At 42.1% G+C, this 20,453-nt stretch overlaps 2 protein-coding genes across 4 annotated transcripts; one reads left to right on the top strand and one right to left on the bottom strand.

Moving 5' to 3' along the window:
- Positions 1 to 4,551: 4,551 nt before the first annotated feature.
- mrpl43 (mitochondrial ribosomal protein L43) lies at positions 4,552 to 9,535 on the bottom strand. Its single transcript, XM_003218502.4, has 3 exons — positions 9,353 to 9,535; positions 6,284 to 6,390; positions 4,552 to 5,198 (listed from the first exon to the last, which is right to left on the bottom strand). The coding sequence occupies exons 1-3, from the start codon at positions 9,481 to 9,483 to the stop codon at positions 4,969 to 4,971; spliced, it is 468 nt and encodes a 155-aa protein (XP_003218550.1). The 5' UTR covers positions 9,484 to 9,535; the 3' UTR covers positions 4,552 to 4,968.
- A 177-nt stretch (positions 9,536 to 9,712) lies between these two features.
- On the top strand, positions 9,713 to 19,278 carry twnk (twinkle mtDNA helicase). 3 transcript variants are annotated; one of them, XM_008106537.3, is made up of 5 exons: positions 9,713 to 9,820; positions 14,373 to 14,613; positions 15,078 to 15,185; positions 16,845 to 16,986; positions 17,082 to 19,278. In XM_008106537.3, the coding sequence occupies exons 2-5, from the start codon at positions 14,429 to 14,431 to the stop codon at positions 17,394 to 17,396; spliced, it is 750 nt and encodes a 249-aa protein (XP_008104744.1). In that variant the 5' UTR covers positions 9,713 to 9,820; positions 14,373 to 14,428; the 3' UTR covers positions 17,397 to 19,278. The 3 variants fall into 3 exon arrangements, with proteins under 3 accessions (XP_008104744.1, XP_003218523.1, XP_008104745.1); XM_003218475.4 differs by lacking the exon at positions 9,713 to 9,820 and adding an exon at positions 9,838 to 12,355; XM_008106538.2 differs by lacking the exon at positions 9,713 to 9,820 and adding an exon at positions 11,286 to 11,394.
- The last annotated feature ends 1,175 nt before the right edge of the window (positions 19,279 to 20,453 follow it).

Below are 20,453 nucleotides of genomic sequence, written 5' to 3' on the forward strand. Positions count from 1 at the left end.
TAAGAGATGGCGGCAGCTCAGTGGGGAGAAAATATGGTTTTTAGCTTGTATTTAATATATGATGTGGGAGAGATGTATATAAAAACCACAGCCAAATGCAGATCATGCTTGTAGCTAGTTTCTCCAAACCTGAACTTTTTTCATGGTTGGCTCAGTCAACAATTCAGAGGCTTCAGACCCAAGTGCATACTTTCTGCAATAGCTTAATGTTGATTTTTAACTTCTTTAATTCTGAGGAAGCTAAAAGACCCAGGAGAACATGCCTTCTGAAATTCCAGAGACTTGAAAGTCGGGTAGCTCTTTACCCATTTAATTTCTTGTTTGTTTTTGTGCTAAACAAATGAGACCATGGTTAGCATCCTGTTAGTGACATAATGAACTTTTTAGAGTTATTGCAGAGAGAGGAATTCACTACCTTCTTCCCTCAATGACCGAAACCCACATAGGACTCAAATTCCTCCTGCACTCTCCCTCCTTGACCCTTTAGTGGCCAATGGAGAAGGGACCATTCTTATGCATCTGGTTATAGCGGCACAACCAGATGCTTCTCTGATATCCCTACTGTCCATCCAGCCAATAAATGATGAGAGAGGGCACATGAAAAAAGTTGAGTCCAGTGAGAGGGTAGTATTTATTTACAGTATTTATAACCCACCCTTCTCACCCCGAATAGGACTCAGAGCGGCTTACAGAATAGAATATGACAAACATTCAATGATGATTATATAATTAACAAGGGCAGACAACACAAAAAGAGGTAAAGGCAGTTTTTCCATCTTATTTCCAGCATCTTGGACACTGTGCTTGACTCTTGTCACCGGGGTGGTGGTGGTGGTGTTGCTCCATCTTCCATGCTGAGGAGCTTTCCTGTGACTGATGTCCTTAAGGGCGCCTTTATTACCTCTCCACTAAAAGTGGTATCTATTTATCTATTCGCATTTCTGGTTTTGACTTGCTAGGTGGGCAGGTGAGCTAGGGCTAATGGCGGATGCTCACTCTGACCTGGGATCTCTCTGCAGCACACCGGTTTAGCCTGCTGTGCTAAGCCCAGCCCCTATAATAGTGTTGTATCTCTGCAAGGATGGACCTTCATGATACACCTCCCAGTGCAGGATCTCAGCCAAAGCATCTTTCCTCCTCTACCACTGCCTTACTGTATTCAAAGCGGCAGAGAGCAGTATGTAATCAGCACATTAATCCTTACAGCATTTTTAATTTCCAGTTACTGCTGAAAAGAGCCTTCCCCAATTGAATGCTGCCACTTTCAATCACTGTATTCTTTTTGTTTCATAGGTAATAATAATAATAATAATACAGTAGAGTCTCACTTATCCAACACTCGCTTATCCAACATTCTGGATTATCCATTTTTGTAGTCAATGTTTTCAATATATCGTGACATTTTGGTGCTAAATTCATAAATACAGTAATTACTACATAGCATTACTGCGTATTGAACTACTTTTTCTGTCAAATTTGTTGTTAAACATGATGTTTTGGTGTTTAATTTGTAAAATCATAACCTAATTTGATGTGCAATAGGCTTTTCCTTAATCCCGCCTTATTATCTAACATATTCTCTTATCCAACGTTCTGCCGGCCCGTTTATGTTGGATAAGTGAGACTCTACTGTATTTATTTATATCCCGCTTTTCTCCCTCATGGGACCCAAAGTGCCTTACAACATATTACAATCCTGTAAACAACAATCCAAATACACAAATAAGTATAGGACATCATAAAATAAACAGTTTAAAACAACAATAATATACATTCACTTTCTTGTGGCATCATGTCAGATTATATTGCACTTTGTTCCAGTTCATAAACATTATGGTGTTTCTTATCACTCCAGCTTAGTTTTCTTCACTAAAGACCTGTCTAAATAGGAAAGTTTTTAATTGGTTCTTGAAAGAAGAAAGGGAGGCAGCTGTTTAATTTCTTTTGGGGGGATGTTCTACATGGTCAGGGCAGTCACCGAAAATGCCCTCTCCCTTGTTGATGTCAGTCGTATTTGCGATGGCAGTGGAAGTGAGAGTAGGGCCTCAGAAAATCTTAAAGAGCGGGCCTGTTTGTATGAGATGCAGTCAGATAAATAAGTTGGACCTGGATCATTTAGGGCCTTAAAGGTCAAAACCAGCACCTTGACTTGGGCTTGGAAACAAATTGGCATGTGCTGTAGCAGAGGGGTTGTGCGCTCTCTGGGTCCAGGACCTATAAGTAACCTAGATGCAACTTTGTACTAACTGAAGTTTCCGAGCACTCTTCGGGGCAGCCCCACGTAGAGCCCATTACAGTAATCTAAGTGGGATGTAACGAACGCGTGGACCACTATGGCCAAATCTGGCTTCTCAAGGTACGGGCACAGTTTAGGTTCCACTTAAAAGTGTGAGTAGAACATCTCCTTTGGACTTAGGGTCACATTCTATCATGGGAAATCTTCAGCAAGCTATGCACTAGGGGTGGGCAGGGCCAGAGACATCACCTTCAACCCAAGCCCTGCAAACACTTAGCTTTAAAGGCCTCTTACCATTTCTCTTGTATTTTCTCCTCCATCTTCTTTCTTAGCTGCCTCCTTAGAAAAAGTCTCCCACTGGCATAGGTCTTTTTGGAGAGGATATAGCAACGAGGGAAAGTCAGTGTTTGTAGTTGTTATCTTCCAAATCTTTCTTTAGGCTTTAAAAGTGGTATAGTCACCAGGTAATTCTTTTTACAAACATAATGGTTTTGTAAGGCACAATATACTAGAAAGGTGGCAGGGTTTGCAGCAAATGTAGGAGATGGGCCTGAGTCTTCCTTCACCAGAGCCAATCTCTTAAAATGCTAATTCTGTTTTTTAAACTCTCCTTTCAGGTTAGCAGTTGTTCCTTTTTAGTTGCTACTAGCTTGGGAACCTGGCGATGCCTGGGTTATTTGATAAAGGCATTATTTGTCTTTGATTGTTAGGTATTCTCAGTTTGGAGTGGGTGAGCTACAGTTCCAGAATCATGGGTCAATCCTCCCCAAACCCTGCCAGTATTCAAAGTTGGACATTTTGGGTCTGTGTACCAAGTGTGGTCCAGATCTGTCATTGGCTGGTCATTGCCTGGCTGCAGTGCTCTCTGGATGGGGGTGAACTGTGACAACTCCCAGATTCCAGGGGCAATTGTCCCAAAACATCTGTCAGTATACACAGCAGGCTATGTTGAGTCTGTGAGCCAAGTTTGATCACGATCTGACGTTGGCTGGGTTCAGTACTCTTTGGATGCAGGTGAACTACAACTCCCAAAATCAAGACCCATTCCCACAAACCCCTGCAGTATGTTCAGTTGGTCATGAGGCTTCTCTGTGCAAAGTTTGGTCCCGGTCCATTGTCAGTGGGGGTCACTGTTTCTCTGGATGCAGGTGAACTATAACTCCCTTCCTCCAAACTTGTCCAATATGCTCTTTTGGTTATGGGGGCTCTGTGTGCCAACTTTGGCCCTGATCCACATCGGAGGGGTTCGGAGTGCTCATTCATTGCAGGTGAACTATAAATCCCAGTACCTACTCTTCCCAAATGTCCAGGCCAATTCCCTTCCAAACCCAGCAGTATTCAGATCTGGGCATATCAGGTATGCATGGCACGTTTGGTCCAGAGCCATCATTTGTTTGGGTTCATAGCATTCTGGGTGTAGGTGAACTACAACTCCTCCACATTCCCCAGTAGGAGTCACAGTGCTCTGACTTGATGCAGCGTGAACTACAACTTCCACCATGTGGAGTCAATCCCCCAAACTCCTCCGGGAAGTGTAGTTGTGCAGTGTTTGTTCTGCAGATTTGGAAGGGAAGGGCAGTAGGCGGGGTCATGCAAATTTCACACCAATGGAGAACCCTGGGATGCCTGTCTGTGGTGGAGGACAATGCAAAATCTAGGATGAAATGGTCCCCAAACGAAAGCATTCCTTGGGTGGTGGGCTGTAGTGTTTGGGGAGGACATTGGCAGGGTTTGGGCTACATGTTCATGGAGCTCGCTGTAACCGCAATGTCAGTGGAAAAGAGTGACTTGCTGGTTCCTCAGCAGTAGGAACTGTAGCCTGTTTGTGGAGGCCAGAGGCTGTCTGTGTGAACAGATACCCATGCCACATACATACATATGGGTTTTCACTTTTATTATGGAATATATAGATATAGATAGATATAGATAGATAGAAGATAGATAGAAGATAGATATAGCAGTGGTTCCTAGCCTTTGGTTCTCCAGTTGTTTTGGACTTCAACTTCCAGAAACCCCAGCTAGCTTACCAGCTGTTGTGAATTGTGGGAGCTGAAGTTCAAAACACCTGCAGGACCAAAGACTGGGAACCACTGCTATATGGATGTTTATGCATGCCTTGGAAGGAAATGAATGGAACTTCTCCATCTCATCTGGGAAACAGTCAATGTTATAGTGCTTTCTTACAGCCCTCTTATGAAGCTCAGTAAAGCTGATCAGTTTTTACTCCTTCCAGAAAATACAAACACCTATTAATAATTTCTGTTGAGCTGCTTTGAACTCTTCACGTGTGTATCAACAAAAAAGCTCAGAGAGTCTTTGCAGTGATTCCATTTCCTTTATTTCCAAATCTAGTAATATCAACAATTACTATAATCACAATATATAATTGAGAAATGTAGCAACATAGTTGATCACAACCTCTCTAGTTCTAATTAATTTATATCTTTTCCTTCTTGGAGAAGGAACCAGACCAATCCCGTTCAAGACCTTGCTCAAGGCAAGTTTGTAACGCTCAATATAGCAACCCAATAGCAAGACACTGTGGTGCAACACATGTCAACATCAGGTATTAGTTTGCAGACAACACAAGATAGCTCTGTTCCTAGGGAATCTGATATTATCCTTGCAGAGAAGAAACAGATATTTTATCTTAATGAAGATTTAATATCTTGCCCTGGATCAAATAATTCCCCACACCATTCAATGTACAGACACTTTACATCAATATAGACTTATTTTTCTGCAGAAGGGAGACACCGCTGACCAACATTCTGCACATTGAGTAAACTGGGTCTGTTTGTGAATGGGTGCCATTGGCCTTGAATGCTGGGGTTATCAGTATGGAAAGGCTTTCGGATACGGATGATCTCTAGGCCTGACTGGTTGGCTAGCTTCTGGATGATCTGTGCAATCTCATCCACTGTCTTGCCGGTTAAAGCCTCCTCCTTCACAGTTCCATTCACTAGGAAAAGAATAAATTGGATTAAATCTGGACCTCTTTTTTACTGCCTAGAGACTCTCCTAGATATTGGACCGTGCTCTTCTAAATTTACAGTTCTCAAGCTTCTGTAAATACCTCACCATTATATCTTAAGTTATTAATCAACTCGTCTGGAATTTCTGTTCCTGAACAAAGACTAGATGTACAGCTCAGAATTTGGCTACAACTGACTTTTTTTTCAACCTACAGCATCAAATAAATTTAATATCCATCTTTTATAAGACTGCTATATTTCTGAGTCTTTGCTCTAAGCCTATACTGGAAACCAAGGCAAGGAAGAAATCCTCCTGTTTCAGCTAGGCTTCCTTGGAAAGAAAACAAACATTTACTATGCAATACTTCCATGTTTAAATTGGCAATTTCATACCTAAATCTTCTAATCTCCATCCTGGGATTTAGTCTAATTTTTTGCTTCTTTTCTCATCCCTTAGTTTTTAGTGCCATACAGCCTGATGGGAATACTGGGAAGTCAAAAATTGTACATTTCAGTGACATTTTTGTGGATTTACATAAGTATTTGACCCCTATCCCTTTGACTTTTCCCTATTTTGTTGAGAGACAACTTGAAATCAAAAGGGATTTGGCTGGCATAGCTATCACTTCATATAAGCAAGATACTCAGTGGTTGTCTGCATAAGCACGCATCCATCTAAATAATTATTATCTATATTGTGGAATTGATTACACTATGTAACAAAATTTGAGTTAAAAAAATCTGTTCCTGGTTTGAAGGTGTTATCTTCTGTTTAATTGTGCAGTACTTACTCTGAAAGTAGTTATATTCCAAAAACTTTTGTTTTTGTTGCTGCAACAAACTATGTTGAATTGGTTGAGACTCTGAAATATTCATTGAAAAACTATAGCAAAATGTGCTGCAAGATGTTCTGCAAAAACAAGGTTTTTGCTGATTACTAAACCTTTTCCATGTTTTTATGAGGACATGACATTTGTAATCCAGGAACAATAACTATGTTACATAGTGTAATTGAAAGTAACATCTTTCTACCTGCGTGCTTCTATTAGGTGGTAGCATTTTCTATACTCACAGTATTCAGCAACCACTTTGGGGACTCGGCTTTGCTTAGGAGTCACATAGACAACAATTCCAGGGTTCTGTCTGGCAAAGTCCACCACTTTTTCTTCAATGTATTCTCTGGAACAAATCACAAACCAATTGAGTTATTCAAAACCTAGTCTTAATTTCAAAAAGGGCCCAAAAGTTTATCGTAAGTAATTAAGCAAGGGATAGTTATTTGAGAGCTTTAATGGTTCTGGCCATAACAATCCAAGAGACCTAACACATCAGCTAATAATCTACTAATAAAATTAACACACTGAATAAGGCTTTGCTGTTACATTGGGGTAATTCCAATTGCTGGTCCCAACAAGAGTTTCACCTACGAAATCAATTGCTGAAGGCTGCGTTAACACTTACCTAAATGCTATTAATTTAATGGGTTTACTTTAGTTGGCTCTAACAATTGGATTTAGGCCACGGTCTTCATTTAAAAGTACAAAAGTGCTTTCTATGTACAAATTTTGTGAAAATGTTGAGCATCGAAGGCAAGAGTGGCTTTTTAACAGCAGTAATTCCCAGCAACCTGCATTTGATCTTCATAAACTGTATGTTAGATTATTTTCTTGACATTCTGTTCTGAAAAATTATATACAGAATTTTAGAACAACTAAAATAGAATAAACACAGAATGTAACTAAGGCTGGGTCTACACTGCCATATAATGCAGTTTGAAACTGAATTACATGGTCAATGTAGACACACAGTTTAACTGTATTGAATTGCATTATATGGGTCTACACCAGGCATGGGCAAACTTGCGCCCTCCAGGTGCTTTGGACTTCAACTCCCACCATGCCTAATAGCCTACTGGCTGTTAGGAATGATGGGACTTGAAGTCCAAAACACTTGGAGGGCCCAAGTTTGCCCATGCCTGGTCTACACTGACCATATACTGTAATGCAGTTTCAAATTCCATTATATGACAGCGTAGATCTAGCCTACAGGTAGAAGGCTGCAGACGTGACGAGGGATATTTTCCATTGCAGCACCCTGCTGGATGCTACACTTGAAATTTGAAATGGCATCGTGAAACATCTAGTTTAGTTTGGGCTGAAACATCTAGTTTTACTTGGACTATGGGCTATGAAATACAGGTTTCTGACACATTTTCCTCATCCCCAATATAGGATAATAATTTCCACATCTAGAATGTTGTGTCATGATCAAAGAAAACGTAATTATTATCTTGCAAGTTTACATTGCATTATTTTTAGCATTATTTGCCATTTTGCGTCTCCTATAGAAGAGGAAAGTGGGATATAAATAAAATAACAACAACAACAGACCATCATATGCTATCAGGAAAAAGCAAATGAGTTACTTGTAAGGACAGTTAAAGTTTAGAGACTTAAGTTTCACAAAAGTGCATAGATTGTTCTGTACAGGCAGTACCTGAGTTACAAACATCTGATTTACAAATGACTCATAGGAACAGGGGTGAGACAACAGGAAGTGAGAAAAATCCAACTCTCAGAAGGGAAATTCACTCCTGAAAGAGTTATCAGGGGGAAAGGCGTATCCACCTAAACTTTATCAGCATTTCCACAACAATCCATTTTTTTTTCCAAAATCCAATGATCACAGGGACTGAAAGTGAGGTGAAATCTCCTGAACAGAGGCACAGATGGCAAAATTAACACCATAGGGGTGTTCACCTTTCCCTATGCTATCCAAAGCTTATATGTGTGTGTGTGTGTGTGTATGGAGTCATGCTTAAAAATGTGTCTGAGCCAACTTACATACAAATTCAATTTACATTTAAGAAAAAAAAACCCTACAGAATCTATCATGTTCGTAACTTGATCACTGTCTTATAGGCAAGCATGTTGTCTATGATGCTAAAGGAAAAGGTGAAAATATCTTCAGGGTCATCAACTCATTTCCATCTTCATTACCCTCAAGCTGTATTTTATTCACAAAGCAAGCAGGATTCCCAAGGAGATACTGTGTCCCTCATTGATGGTGATCCCTTTCTATTTTGCCATGTGTTCCTCTTACAAGAAGCCATATGTGCTACCAAAGCAGTACTTGCTATTACTCTGAAGCCCCGGTAGATGGGATCTTGTTCTAGTCTTTGCACAATGGGCATACAAGGTATAAAACAGGCATTATCAAACTTTGGCCCTCCATGTGTTTTGGACTTCAAGCCCAAAACACCTGGATTGCTGAAGTTTGCCCATGTCTGGTATAAAACTGCTATGATGTCATCACAGTACAAAAAGAAAAAAGAAACCAATACATGCGTTGTTGAAGGCTTTCATGGCCGAACTCACTGGGTTGCCGTGAGTTTTCCAGATTGTATGGCCATATTCCTGAAGCATTCTCTCCTGACATTTTGCCCACATCTATGGCAAGCATCTTCAGAGGTTGTGAGGTCTGTTGGAAACTAAGTGAGGTTTATATACCTGTGGAATGTTCAGGGTGGGAGAAGGAACTCTTGTCTGCTTGAGGCAAGTGTGAATGTTGCAATTGGCCACCTTGATTAGCACTGAATAGCCTTGCAGCTTCAAAGCCTGCCTGCTTCCTACTTGGGGGAATCCTTTGTTTGGAGGTGTTAGCTGTCCCTGATTGTATTCTGTCCAGAATTCCCCTGTTTTCAGAGTGTTGTTCCTACCGGCTGTTAGGAATTGTGGGAGTTGAAGTCCAAAACACCTGGAGGGGCGAAGTTTGCCCATGTTTTCTCTATGAGATATAAAAAGGTATGGCAAATAGTGGCAAATAGTGCTGCACGCTATCCCTCCCTCAAAAAACAAACATTTTTGCAGTTTCATAAACTTTTCCTATTTTTTTAATGATAGAACCAATTAGGAAATAGCATTTGAACCCCAGCAACAAAAATGAGATAGTGTTAACGATGTGACTTTGCCATGTCTCAATGCTAAGGCACCCTGGGAGCCTTCTCTGCCAAAGAGTGCTAGTGCCTCAAGAGACTACAACTCCCAGGTTCCCATTGACCTAGGCCAGGGCAGTTCAAGGGGTACCAATCCGCGTTAATAACCCTACAGTGCAGCTGGGGCCTTAAGAGAGTGCAACCCACCTGGCCCCGCGTGCGCTCTGGGCGTCCTTGCTGAAAGTGAGGGTGAGGCGCTGCAGCTGGCACACGTAGCGGCCCAGGCCGTTCCGCAGGACGCTGCAGAGGAAGCGGCTGGCGGTGCCTCGGCCTGTCATGGCAGCAGGAGCAGCATCAGAGGCGCGCACGGTGATGTCACTGCGCGAGCCCCGCCTCCTCTTCCTATTGGCGCGCAACCTCGGAAAGGGGCGGCGCCTCTGAGGATGAGAAGGAGCGGAGCCATTCGTGGCGGCGGCGCGCGCGATGACGTCACGGCGCGAGCCCCCCCCCCCCAGCCGCCCTCCTCACGCGCAACCTCTGAGGAGGGGCGGAGCCATATACAGGCCCGATCTTTAAGCCAAGCCCACTGACACTGCCTGGGCCTCCAACTCCCAGAAGGCCTCTCCAGCTCGTTCTATAGCTAGGAATTCTGGGAGTTGGAGGCCGGCATGTGAGGTGAGCCTGAGAGCAATATATAGTCCCGTCTTCTGTGGTATGAAAGACCACACTGCCGCTGAGGGACATGACTGGAGGCGCTCAAAGGGATTAGGATCTAGGGAAGGCCTCTGATACAGCCAGGCCTGGGCAAACTTCGGGCCTCTCTCCAGGTGTTTTGGACGTCAACTCTCACAATTCCTAACTGTTAGGAATTGTGGGAGTTGAAGTCCAAAACACCTGGAGAGAGGCCTGAAGTTTGCCCAGGCCTGGTGTATTTCCCTCCACTCTAACACTTTGAAGCTTGTGGGGCGGGCTTCCAGAAGTGACGTTGCCGTGGCGTTGTTGTGGTTCCGGGGTCGGGCCCATGGCGCGCTCTTGGCAGCTGCACGTGAGGCGGGGAGTCCGCTGGTGCCGATTTGGGCTTCAAAAGAGGCGGATGCACCTCTCTGAATGAAGCCGGGCAGCGTTGGCTTCTGCTGTTGCAGGCATCTTGGGCATCCTTTAATTGCAAGGACACTTTAGAGCTGGCTATGTTTTCATGGGTTTATGCGGGAAAAAGAGAGTGTCGAGATGACCAGTTTCTGGATAGTTAAAAGGAGAATTAAGGTGGTGTTTGGGAATGAAGTTGTTACAGGTCTTTGCTGTCTGGCAAGTAGTGACAGATTTTAGTTTTTATCGAATTTTTTAAAAAGCTTCAGAGCAAAGGAAGGGTTTATGTTGGAAACACGGTTGTTATGAGTCTCTGGGGTCTGACAAATTGAAATAAAGCCACTGATCTTGAAGTTTGTAGAGACAAGGAAGCTCCAGAGCAAAGGAAGAGTCTTCGGGGTCTGGCAAGTTGCAATAAGATCACAAGTATTGGAGCTTGTAGAGATCAGAAAGCTACAGAAGGGTTTATGTTTGGGAATAAGGTTGTTATGGGTCTTTGGGGTCTGGCAAATTGAAATAATGTCACTGATCTTGAAGTTTGTAGACTCCAGAGCAAGGCATTGTCTTTGGGGTCTGGCAAGTTGCAATAATGCCACAGATATTGGAGCTTGTAGAGATCAGAAAGCTACAGAAAGGTTTATGTTTGGGAATAAGGTTGTTATGGGTCTTTGGGGTCTGGCAAGTTGACATATTGGAGTGTGTAGAGACAAGGCTCCAGAGCAAGGGAAGGTTCTTTGGGGTCTGGTAAGTTGCAATAAGATTGAATATATCGGAGCTTATAGAGATAAGGCTCCAGAGCAAGGGAAGGTTCTTCTGGCTCTGGCAAGTTAAAATAAGATCACAGATCTTGGAGTTTGTCAAACAAAGCTTAGTATGCCAGCTCGGAGTGTGGGTAGGCGGCATATTATTTTGTCACTTTTCTAGGAGAAATGTGGCTCCCAGTACGTTCCTTGCACCATTGGTGCCTTCGGGGGAGACGGGTCCTATCCGGCCGTCATCCTTGCAGACACTATAAGAAGGAGACTCTTCCCTCACCAGATGGGCCGGTCCCCCCTGCTTCAGTCACAGAGATCCGCCAGTATCTCAGGGCACAGGACATCCCCTTCCACGACGGCTATAGCTGCATCCATGTTCCCAGTGTTTTTGTTGAGGAGCAGCAGCAGGTTCGTCATAGCTACACTCTCTTTATTGACAAGACTACTGGGCGCTTTGTCTGCACTGCCACCTTGGTTGAAGGCAATTGGCAGGACTTCCAGGCCAGCGTAGAGTTGCAGCATAAAGGGGTGGCTGGGGGGAGCTTGGAGGATATTGACAAGCCGAGGGACCACACTGGGGAAGATGCCAGGCATATCTGGGAACGAGCCATGCCTCTTTGGGAGCTTCTTGATGAGCAGGAGACCCAGGAAGCCAAGGCCAAGTTTGGGATTTCCAGTATCTCAAATGCAACTCTGAAACGGTTTGGTGTGCGTTACTTAAGGACTGCTCAAGCTTTGGTGTTCCCATGGTTCAGCCCTCGGGGCACCAGCCTGAAAGGGTTAAAGCTGTTGGGAGTTGAACGGCAAGGAGAGACAGCAAATTATGTGGAGAATACCCTACCTCGCCCAAGTGCCTATCATAACCTCTTTGGGCTGCCGTTGATCGGACGACGTGATACAGAAGTGGTACTGACTGGCCGGGAGCTAGATACTCTGGCATTACACCAAGCAACTGGGCTACCCATTTTGGCCCTGCCCCGTGGTATTTCATGCCTCCCCCCAGGCCTCCTTCCCTACCTAGAACAGTTCAAGCGGATCACTCTATGGTTAGGTGAGGATCTCCGTTCCTGGGAAGCAGCCAAGCTCTTTGCCCGCAAACTGAACCCTAAGCGTTGTTCTTTGGTGCAGCCAAGCGACCAGCAACTCCAACCCTTAGAAGCTTTCACCCGTGGCTTGAACCTCACCAAGATTTTGCGCTCAGCCTTACCAGCTGGCCACAAGGCCATTATTTCATTTCGCCAGCTGCGAGAAGAGGTTTTGGGGGAGCTGGCCAACGTGGAGCAAGTAGCTGGAGTCAAATGGGCACGTTTCCCAGAACTAAACAAGCTCCTCAAGGGCCACCGTAAAGGAGAACTTACTGTCTTCACAGGTGACTTAATTGTTCTCTCACTGTTCTAGTGAAGGCTGCAGAGTTCAGGAAACTATAGGGTCATTCTTCTGAGTAGACAATTATTTTGCTTACAAGAACCTGAAAGTATATTGCATTAGAGCAGTGGTTCCCAACCTTTGGGCCTCCAGGTGTTTTGGACTTCATCTCCCACAATTCCTAACAGCTGGTAAGATGGCTGGGATTTATGGGAGTTGAAGTCCAAAACACCTGGAGGCCCAAAGGTTAGGAACCACTGTGATTGTCTAACCCAATGCTGATCAGTTATCTGTGCTTTTGGAGAGTAACTATTTTATATTTCTTTTCCGTTGCTCCCTCTAATATCTATCCTCCAAAATACCCCACTTCCTTATGACCCTGTTTCGCTGTTGTTTTTATTTTTATGTCTCTCTCACCCCGAGTTTTAATTTAATGTTCATGTGGTCTGCCCTTGTTTTTCATTGTCTCCTTGTTTTATTTTGTAATGGATATTATTATTTATTGTATTGCTTACTGTGTTGTGATGTGTTGTTCTTTTATATGCTGTTTATATTGTATTGTTTTGGGCATGGCCCCATTTAAGCCGCCCCAAGTCCCTGTTGGGGAGATGGTGGCGGGGTATAAATAAAGTTTTATTATTATATTATTATTATTATCTCGTGTGGGATCGGGTCAGCATTTGTTTTTTCCAGTGTGCCAAGGACTATCACCATTTTTGTTCCTCGTAACTAGAAATACTTCTTTCTCTCTTGGAAAGTGGCTTAGGCAATCTCCCTTTGATAGTACTGGTCTAACCTGCATCTGCTCATTACAGTATAGTCTCACTTATCCAAGCTAAACGGGCCGCCAGAACCTTGGATAAGTGAATATGTTGGATAATGAGGGATTAAGGAAAAGCCTATTAAACATCAAATTGCGTTATGATTTTACAAATTAAGCACCAAAACATCATGTTATACAACAAATTTGACAGAAAAAGTAGTTCAATACGCAGTAATTTTATGTTGTAATTACTGTATTTACAAATTTAGCACCAAAATATCATTATATATTGAAAACATTGACTACAAAAATGCCTTGGATAATCCAGAACCTTGGATAAGCGAGTCTTTGATAAACGAGACTCTACTGTATTTCTTAATTCTTTTTTATCTCAGTATTTGATTGGTACTAATAGTACCCTGCCATTTTCTGTTCTAACAAAACTATGGCTTTTGTTACTTTCATTTGGATTGTTCCTTGCTACTTTTTACTCATACAACTGAAGGTTTTTTTTAAAAAAGGCTTTAGTTTTACTGTTTGAACTGTTTTTTTATTTTAATTGCATATTTTTATTCTGTTTTAACATTGATTTGTAGTATTTTTTCTTTTAGATTTGTAAGCTGCCTTGCATCCCAATTTTGTGGGGAAAGCAGGGTATAAATAAAAAGAAGATGATTACTGTTATTAAGGTCAATTTTGCTTGCTCTGGGACTGAATTTAAACTGAAAGCCAAATTACAAAGATTTGTTGGAAAGTGGAAAGGCTCAATGTAAGGCAATTTTCAACTTTGCAGTCATTAAATTACACACCACCATATTCTCCATGTCCTGTCTTCCTTTTTAATAGAATTAAACAACTCCTAATATTTAATATTCAACAATTTTGTTGATTCATTTTGATAAGATTCTTGTATTTACCTCATGTCTTGCTAAGTCTGATTGTATCATATTATTAACGTGGAGGCCAAACCATACCAAAGTTCAATAGCAGAGAGTAAGCAGAATTTATCAGTGTATGCAAACAAGTGACTTGAAGGCACATGTGCATACACACACACGTAGGGAAAATATAGTGGCACAGCACTAAATTTCCTAGTTGTTTATATTACAGGATATCTAATGTACATGAGCGTAATTAATGCTGTTAAACCATTTCCCAGAAGAAAAGCTTACATGCAAACTGAGGGATAAGCAAGTTGTCATACAGATTGGAAGAAAAGCTATCTTCTATTAATGCTGGATTTTTTTTTATGAAATAGGACCCACCGGCAGTGGGAAGACAACCTTCATCAGCGAATATGCCCTGGATCTCTGCATGCAAGGAGTGAACACTTTGTGGGGTAGCTTTGAGATCAACAATGTGCGCTTGGCCAAGATCATGCTTACCCAGTTTGCTATGGGGAGACTGGAGGAGCAGCTGGATAAATTTGATGAATGGGCAGACAGATTTGAGGATCTTCCACTCTACTTCATGACTTTCCATGGCCACCAGAATATCAAGTAAAGTCTAGGGTGGCAGTTTTCCCTTTATATGCCATAGGTTCTTTTTTCTTGATGGGATAAAGTGATAGATGTGGAGGGATGCCTTAGCCAACTGTTATATGATGGTGATTCTATTGTTGTTTCTTTGGAAGGAAACCTTGAGGGACTTCCTTCCAATGTATATGAGTAATACCTGAATCACTGAATATTTGAATGTCTTGTGGGGAAATCTATAACTTTTTAATCTGGTTTCTCACCATCATTGCTTCCAGCATTTTCCTGAATTGTTGGCTTATATAATTGTGCCCTGAATGATTTGCAGGATATTCATATATCAAATATCTTTTGGGGGAGCAGAATGTGGAATGTTAAGTCTCAACTACTCAAGATCTCTTGTTTGATTCACCTTTAATTCAGTCTCCTCTTAACTGGAATATACACTTCTGTTTACATGTGATTTGTCAACCTTATGTTCCATGCAGGACAGTGATGGATACCATGAAGCATGCTGTGTACATGTATGATATTACCCATATAATTATTGACAATCTTCAGTTCATGATGGGTCAGGAACAGCTCACAGTGGACAGGTAAACCCTCTATCTTCATACTTCCTTTGGCCTACAGTCAGTGGGTAGAATTCAGTATCGTATGTTTTCAGAATCTTAGAAATAGCTTCTAAGCTTGTATGTTAATGCTTCAGTTGCTCTTAGAATACCCATTTTGAAACAAATACTAGTAACATTATGGATTATTGTTATGAGCCATGACTTGTGAGATCATTCTGATGTATTTGGGATTTTTTGTGATTTCTAGTATTTTTCTGTTTAACATTATCCAAAAAAATCATTCTAGAAGATAAAACCTCTTAATGCTTGTCCTATGGTTAGTTGATTTTCTGACAATAGCATCAACATATAGTGTTTTCCTCCTAATTTACTTAGCTTTAATTATATTTGATACTAGATGAGGGTTAAGGAACTGCACGTGACCCTCCTGTCTTTGTTCCTTACTAGAGCATCAATTTCACTACCTGCATAACCTCAGCTAAACTTTATATCAACTATATTTCCAATTGATGGAAAACATCCAGTTCCTAAACTATCTTTCCTTAGGTGTTTGTGTACTTTTTTGCTTGCTTTCTAATATATTTTTTCTGTGAGCTTTAAACAGCAAGTTGTCTTTATTTCCCCACACTCTGTGTTGTGGATGAGTCTCTGAGTAGTAGTAACAACACAGAGTTGGAGAGTAGGCAGGCAGAAAGGTCTACTCGGGAACAAGATCCTATAGAAGAGCAACAGCAGGAGAGGATTCGGCAAATACTTACTAAACCCACTGATGAAGAGTCTTTTGAAGGGTTTGATGGGGATGCTGGGTTTGACAATGAAGCAGTTTCTGTGAGAAGTGCTGGGAGTGACACTGATGAGGTTGTGGATGAGATGGATTGGACAAAAGTAGCAGAAGTGGGTGAGGAGCCTACAAGTAGTGGCACATTCAGAAGATCTGTTGGGAATGAAACTTGGAGGGAAGATGATTTGTCTGCTGTTTGGGAGGATGTAAGTAGAAGCAAGAGAAGGGCCGCTTGGCAGGCAAGGCAAAGAGCAGCTCGGGCAGCACAACTGGCAGCAGACCGTGGGGTGTTGTCTGATTCTAGTTTGGAGGAGAATGCAGAAGCAGCTGAGGGTGCGGCGTTGGCTGATTGCAACTCAGAAGAAGGTTTGTAATAAAAGGAGGGCTGGTTGCAATAGGGACCTTGCGACTGGCAAAGTGTATGCTGGGTTGCATGTTATGCTGGGTCATGATTCCTGTGAGCCCTGTGATTCCTGAACTTTGTGGATTCTTTGGGATTTGCTACTGTTCTTGGTTTGGATCTCGGATCGCTTCTGGACATCGTGTTCGCTCTTGTGCCCTGACTTTGGATTGGACGTTGACGCTGCTGCTGTATCCTGTTTGCTGTGGATGACCTCTGGACCGGCTTGACTACAACTTTACTTCATCTTGGAACGTGTTTGCTGAAACGATAGCGAATACCTCTGCCGGGTATTTTAGTTAGTGGGTTGGGATTTTTTAGGACTTTGGGACTCTCTGTTTTACCTCCTTTTTGACCGGTTGGTCTGTGTTTGTTTTTGAATACTATTTTGCTGCTGTTAAGTATTTTTGATTCTTTTGAGCTGTTTCTTCATTAAACTACTGTTACTTTGTACTTGGGACTGACTTCGTGGTATCTGTACCTTGACACTCTGTTTTAGGCTTGCTGTACAAGACTACATCGTGGGTACTTTCCGGAAGTTTGCCACAGAAAACAGTTGTCACGTGACTCTGGTCATTCACCCCAGGAAGGAAGATGAAGAGAGAGAACTACAGACAGCCTCAATATTTGGGTCTGCGAAGGTAAGTACTTGTTGGTAAAGGTTTACAAGGAAGTGGGGGACTACAAAATCACTGTTCCTTGCCCTAGCCAAAGGACTCTTATTATGCTTCTGCAGGCCAGCCAAGAAGCAGATAATGTGCTGATTCTGCAGGACAGGAAGTTGGTGACAGGCCCAGGCAAGCGCTATCTACAAATCTCCAAGAACCGCTTTGATGGCGATGTGGGGATTTTCCCCCTGGAGTTCAGCAAAACCTCCCTCACTTTCTCCTCCCCCATCAAGGCCAAAACAGCCAAGTTGAAGAAAATGAAAGACGACAACGGTGTGCCACCTAAGAAAGCTCCTACAGGTGGGGCTTCAAAGAAGCAACGGTCTCAATCACCCAACCACACAACCCCAGAGACCTCTCCTAATGAACCTGTCAAAACGTGAAGAGATACAGAACATTATTCCAAAGGATTGGAAGTCAGAAAAATCACTGCCCTTTTGCCTGATTACAGCAAGCAACAAATGGACTTTCAGCAGAGATAATGGCTGAATCCATTCCTGCTCATTTTTGCCTCTTGTTAGAATCAAGTATGAGAAATCTTGGAGAGATAGATGGACAGTAGCAGGATTTGTAATATCCTCTGTTATCAAGCAATAAGCCAGAGAAGAAACAGATTTCTTCTCATTTCCATTCAAGTGGAAACAAATGGACTGACATCGCATACCTCACAGGGAAGAATCCACTGTGATAGGCACAGAGAAGTGCCCTATCTTGTGGTCTTCGGTCTGGCCTCTGGCCACATCCAGTTAATATTTGGTTGCTGTACGCAACCAGTGATGCACAAAAAGGCATCAGAATAGGAATGTTGTTTATATGATTGCTGCACTAATAAGTGAAAAAAAAAATAAAAATGGTTGCAAGCATGTAAAGTATTACATTATTGGTTTGGGGTTGTAGGCAGGCATGTAGCCGGGGGGGGGGGGGGGGGGGGGGGGCTTGAGGGGCTTCACCCCCGCCCCTGAAATTCTCAGGGTGGTCTGCGAGAAGGCCTTACTGGTATTATTTAAACTGTTATGTTTATTGATATCATGATCTGATCACTATGCTCAATATATCCCATATGCATGGGGGTATTGGGATAACGATACAAAAGGTTTGCTAGGGTAGATCCTCTCTCACTCAGACTCAGCCCGCCCCCTCCCCCCTGGTTGTAGGTGCTGGTTGGACACTGTTATACTCCTATAAGGTTTTGGCCATGCATTCTGAGAATTTTAGTTTGAAAAATAAATTCTTAAATTCTGGTAGCACATCTGCATCACAAGACTGCTGGTTAAAACTAATGCTATGAGAGAAGTTTCGTTTTCCCAGGATCCAGGATTTTAGTGGATAGATGATGGGTTGAACTCAAGAGGAATCTGTGAAGCCTAGACATAAAGGAGCCACTGAGTCAATCCAGATATTGACAGATGTATCTGAGGCTATGAATTACAGGGTTAGAATAAGGTATCAGCTTGAAGAGGGTCAACCTGAAAAGCCTGCACTGCAAAGTACTTTTTGCCTTATGTATCTATTGGGTTCTGAGATAAATTTTAAACTCGGTATGGATTCGGATATGGAGTGTGCTTAAAGACACCTTCACATTATTTAGGTATTCCAAAGGTGGCTGTTGAGAAATTACTATTCTGAAAATTGTGGCATCATGAAAAAGAACCCTTTCAAATACTGCTAATGGCTTTCTCACACATTTCAATTGAAATGTTCAGTTGATTTCATTATCTTAGCAGTTTCCTCTTGTTGCTGTTGTGTGACCTCAAATTAATTCCAACCTTGTTAATGTTAAGGTGAATCTGTTTTCTTGGAAAGATTTGTTCAGAGGTTTGCCATTGCTTTCTTCTGAGGCTGAGAGAGTGTGACTTGCCCACAGTTATCTAGTGACTGAATAGGGATTTGAATCCTGATCTCTAGAGACGTAGTCCCAGTACTCAAAGCACTGACTACACCATGCTGGCTATAGCAGTTCTTCCTTTCTCAATTTAACTGGAATACCTGCATCCATCATATTTCAATCCCTAGCCATTTGTCATGCTTAATTTGTCATGTGAGACTGACTTGGAAATCAAGTGCATTTCTTCAACTGTTGCAGCTTTTTAATGATTGTAGGACTTTTCTGTGGAGAAATCTAAACTGATTTGGTATGACTTTATACACATCCCAGCATTTTAGTAATGCTTAAATAATCTATGCAGACCACAGAAACTACACATTACATGGTGTTTTGTTAGATGTTGTGTAATTTATTTAATTAAAAAAATCTTTTGTGCTTTATTTCTGATGTTTTTCATGTTGTCCACAAGAGGTCAGCCTGTGCCTTGTTTTCTCTGCACCCTTTCAAATGTAAAGTCTTAACAGTGCTTTGAGCTCTGAAATCTTGGATACCAGAGCCTATAGCAGCAGGGACATTAAAACAGAAGCACCATGAATCACCTAAATGTGTAGCTTAATATTTTCTAGATTCAAGCTCTTCCTTGTAGATATTCAAACACTCACCCTAAAAATATCTAAAGGGAAATTGCTTGCATAATCTTCCCAGACTTGGGAACTGGGGTTCTCTTTATCTTGAGTCTGTTTGCTGCTTGCCCTAGCCTCTGTCAGCTTTGGTAAGAAGATTTTCTCCTTTTATTATCAATATTAAATATTTTTAGAGATATTAAGGACAGACAAGTAATGATATAGAGCTTTGTGGAAGGGGCCTCAGATGGTCTAACCACCATTTGATTCTTGATATCAAATCTATATTGTTTGGGGAAAGTTAACACTCCTCATTGCTATCTGTAAGTAACCGAAGTGGTGAAAGGCAGTTCTGAAAAGCTGTGCAATACCTGTGTGAGTATGGCAAAAGGCTTACACTTTCCCCATTTTATGCTGAAAGCTTTGGTGCCAGCATGGGACCACATCAGAATGAAGTGAAGGAGATAAGTGCTTTTTCAGCTGCCCCAGTTGTCTTCCTTGTTCAAGCATTTTAGCCTGAAATAACATTATTTGATAGTCTCTCTTCTCTGTCCTTAGTAATGCAACTCCAGGGGCTAGCCCTTTAAGTCTAGAGTCTTATGGCAAGTTAAGCACTGAGGAAAGTAATGTGGTGTAAGATTTTGTGAGCTAGTGTGATCTAATGGTTTGAGTGCTAGATTACAACTCAGTAGGACAGGGTTCAGATACTTGCTCAGCCATGAAAATCCCTTGGGTGACCTTGGATAAATCACTCTCTCGGCTTCAGAATATGGTACATTTTGCCAAAAAACTCAGATAGGTTTGTCTTAAGGTCACCCAAAACTGAAAACAACTTGAAGGCACACAATTACAACAAAGATTTTGTTGACTGGGATGATAACAGTGTTTGGTGAATTACCTGGATACACACAGGTCATCTTGGGGGTTGGAAAAAGGGGAAGGCATTATAAAGTTAGGTTGAAGGGAAATATAAACTATGGTCTGGATTTAAT

Source organism: Anolis carolinensis, chromosome 3 (genome assembly GCF_035594765.1).
Source record: "Anolis carolinensis isolate JA03-04 chromosome 3, rAnoCar3.1.pri, whole genome shotgun sequence".
NCBI classification, from domain to species: domain Eukaryota; kingdom Metazoa; phylum Chordata; class Lepidosauria; order Squamata; family Dactyloidae; genus Anolis; species Anolis carolinensis.

Excerpts from the sequence above, each read along its gene's own strand:
- twnk (XM_003218475.4), top strand. The coding sequence starts at position 11,161 with ATGTGGCTCCCAGTACGTTCCTTGCACCATTGGTGCCTTCGGGGGAGA. Across the intron at positions 14,614-15,077 it reads CATGGCCACCAGAATATCAA|GACAGTGATGGATACCATGA; the intron begins GTAAAGTCTAGG and ends TGTTCCATGCAG. Across the intron at positions 15,186-16,844 it reads GAACAGCTCACAGTGGACAG|GCTTGCTGTACAAGACTACA; the intron begins GTAAACCCTCTA and ends ACTCTGTTTTAG.
- mrpl43 (XM_003218502.4), bottom strand. The coding sequence starts at position 9,483 with ATGACAGGCCGAGGCACCGCCAGCCGCTTCCTCTGCAGCGTCCTGCGG. Across the intron at positions 6,391-9,352 it reads CAGAGCGCACGCGGGGCCAG|AGAATACATTGAAGAAAAAG; the intron begins GTGGGTTGCACT and ends GATTTGTTCCAG. Across the intron at positions 5,199-6,283 it reads CAAAGTGGTTGCTGAATACT|TGAATGGAACTGTGAAGGAG; the intron begins GTGAGTATAGAA and ends TTCTTTTCCTAG.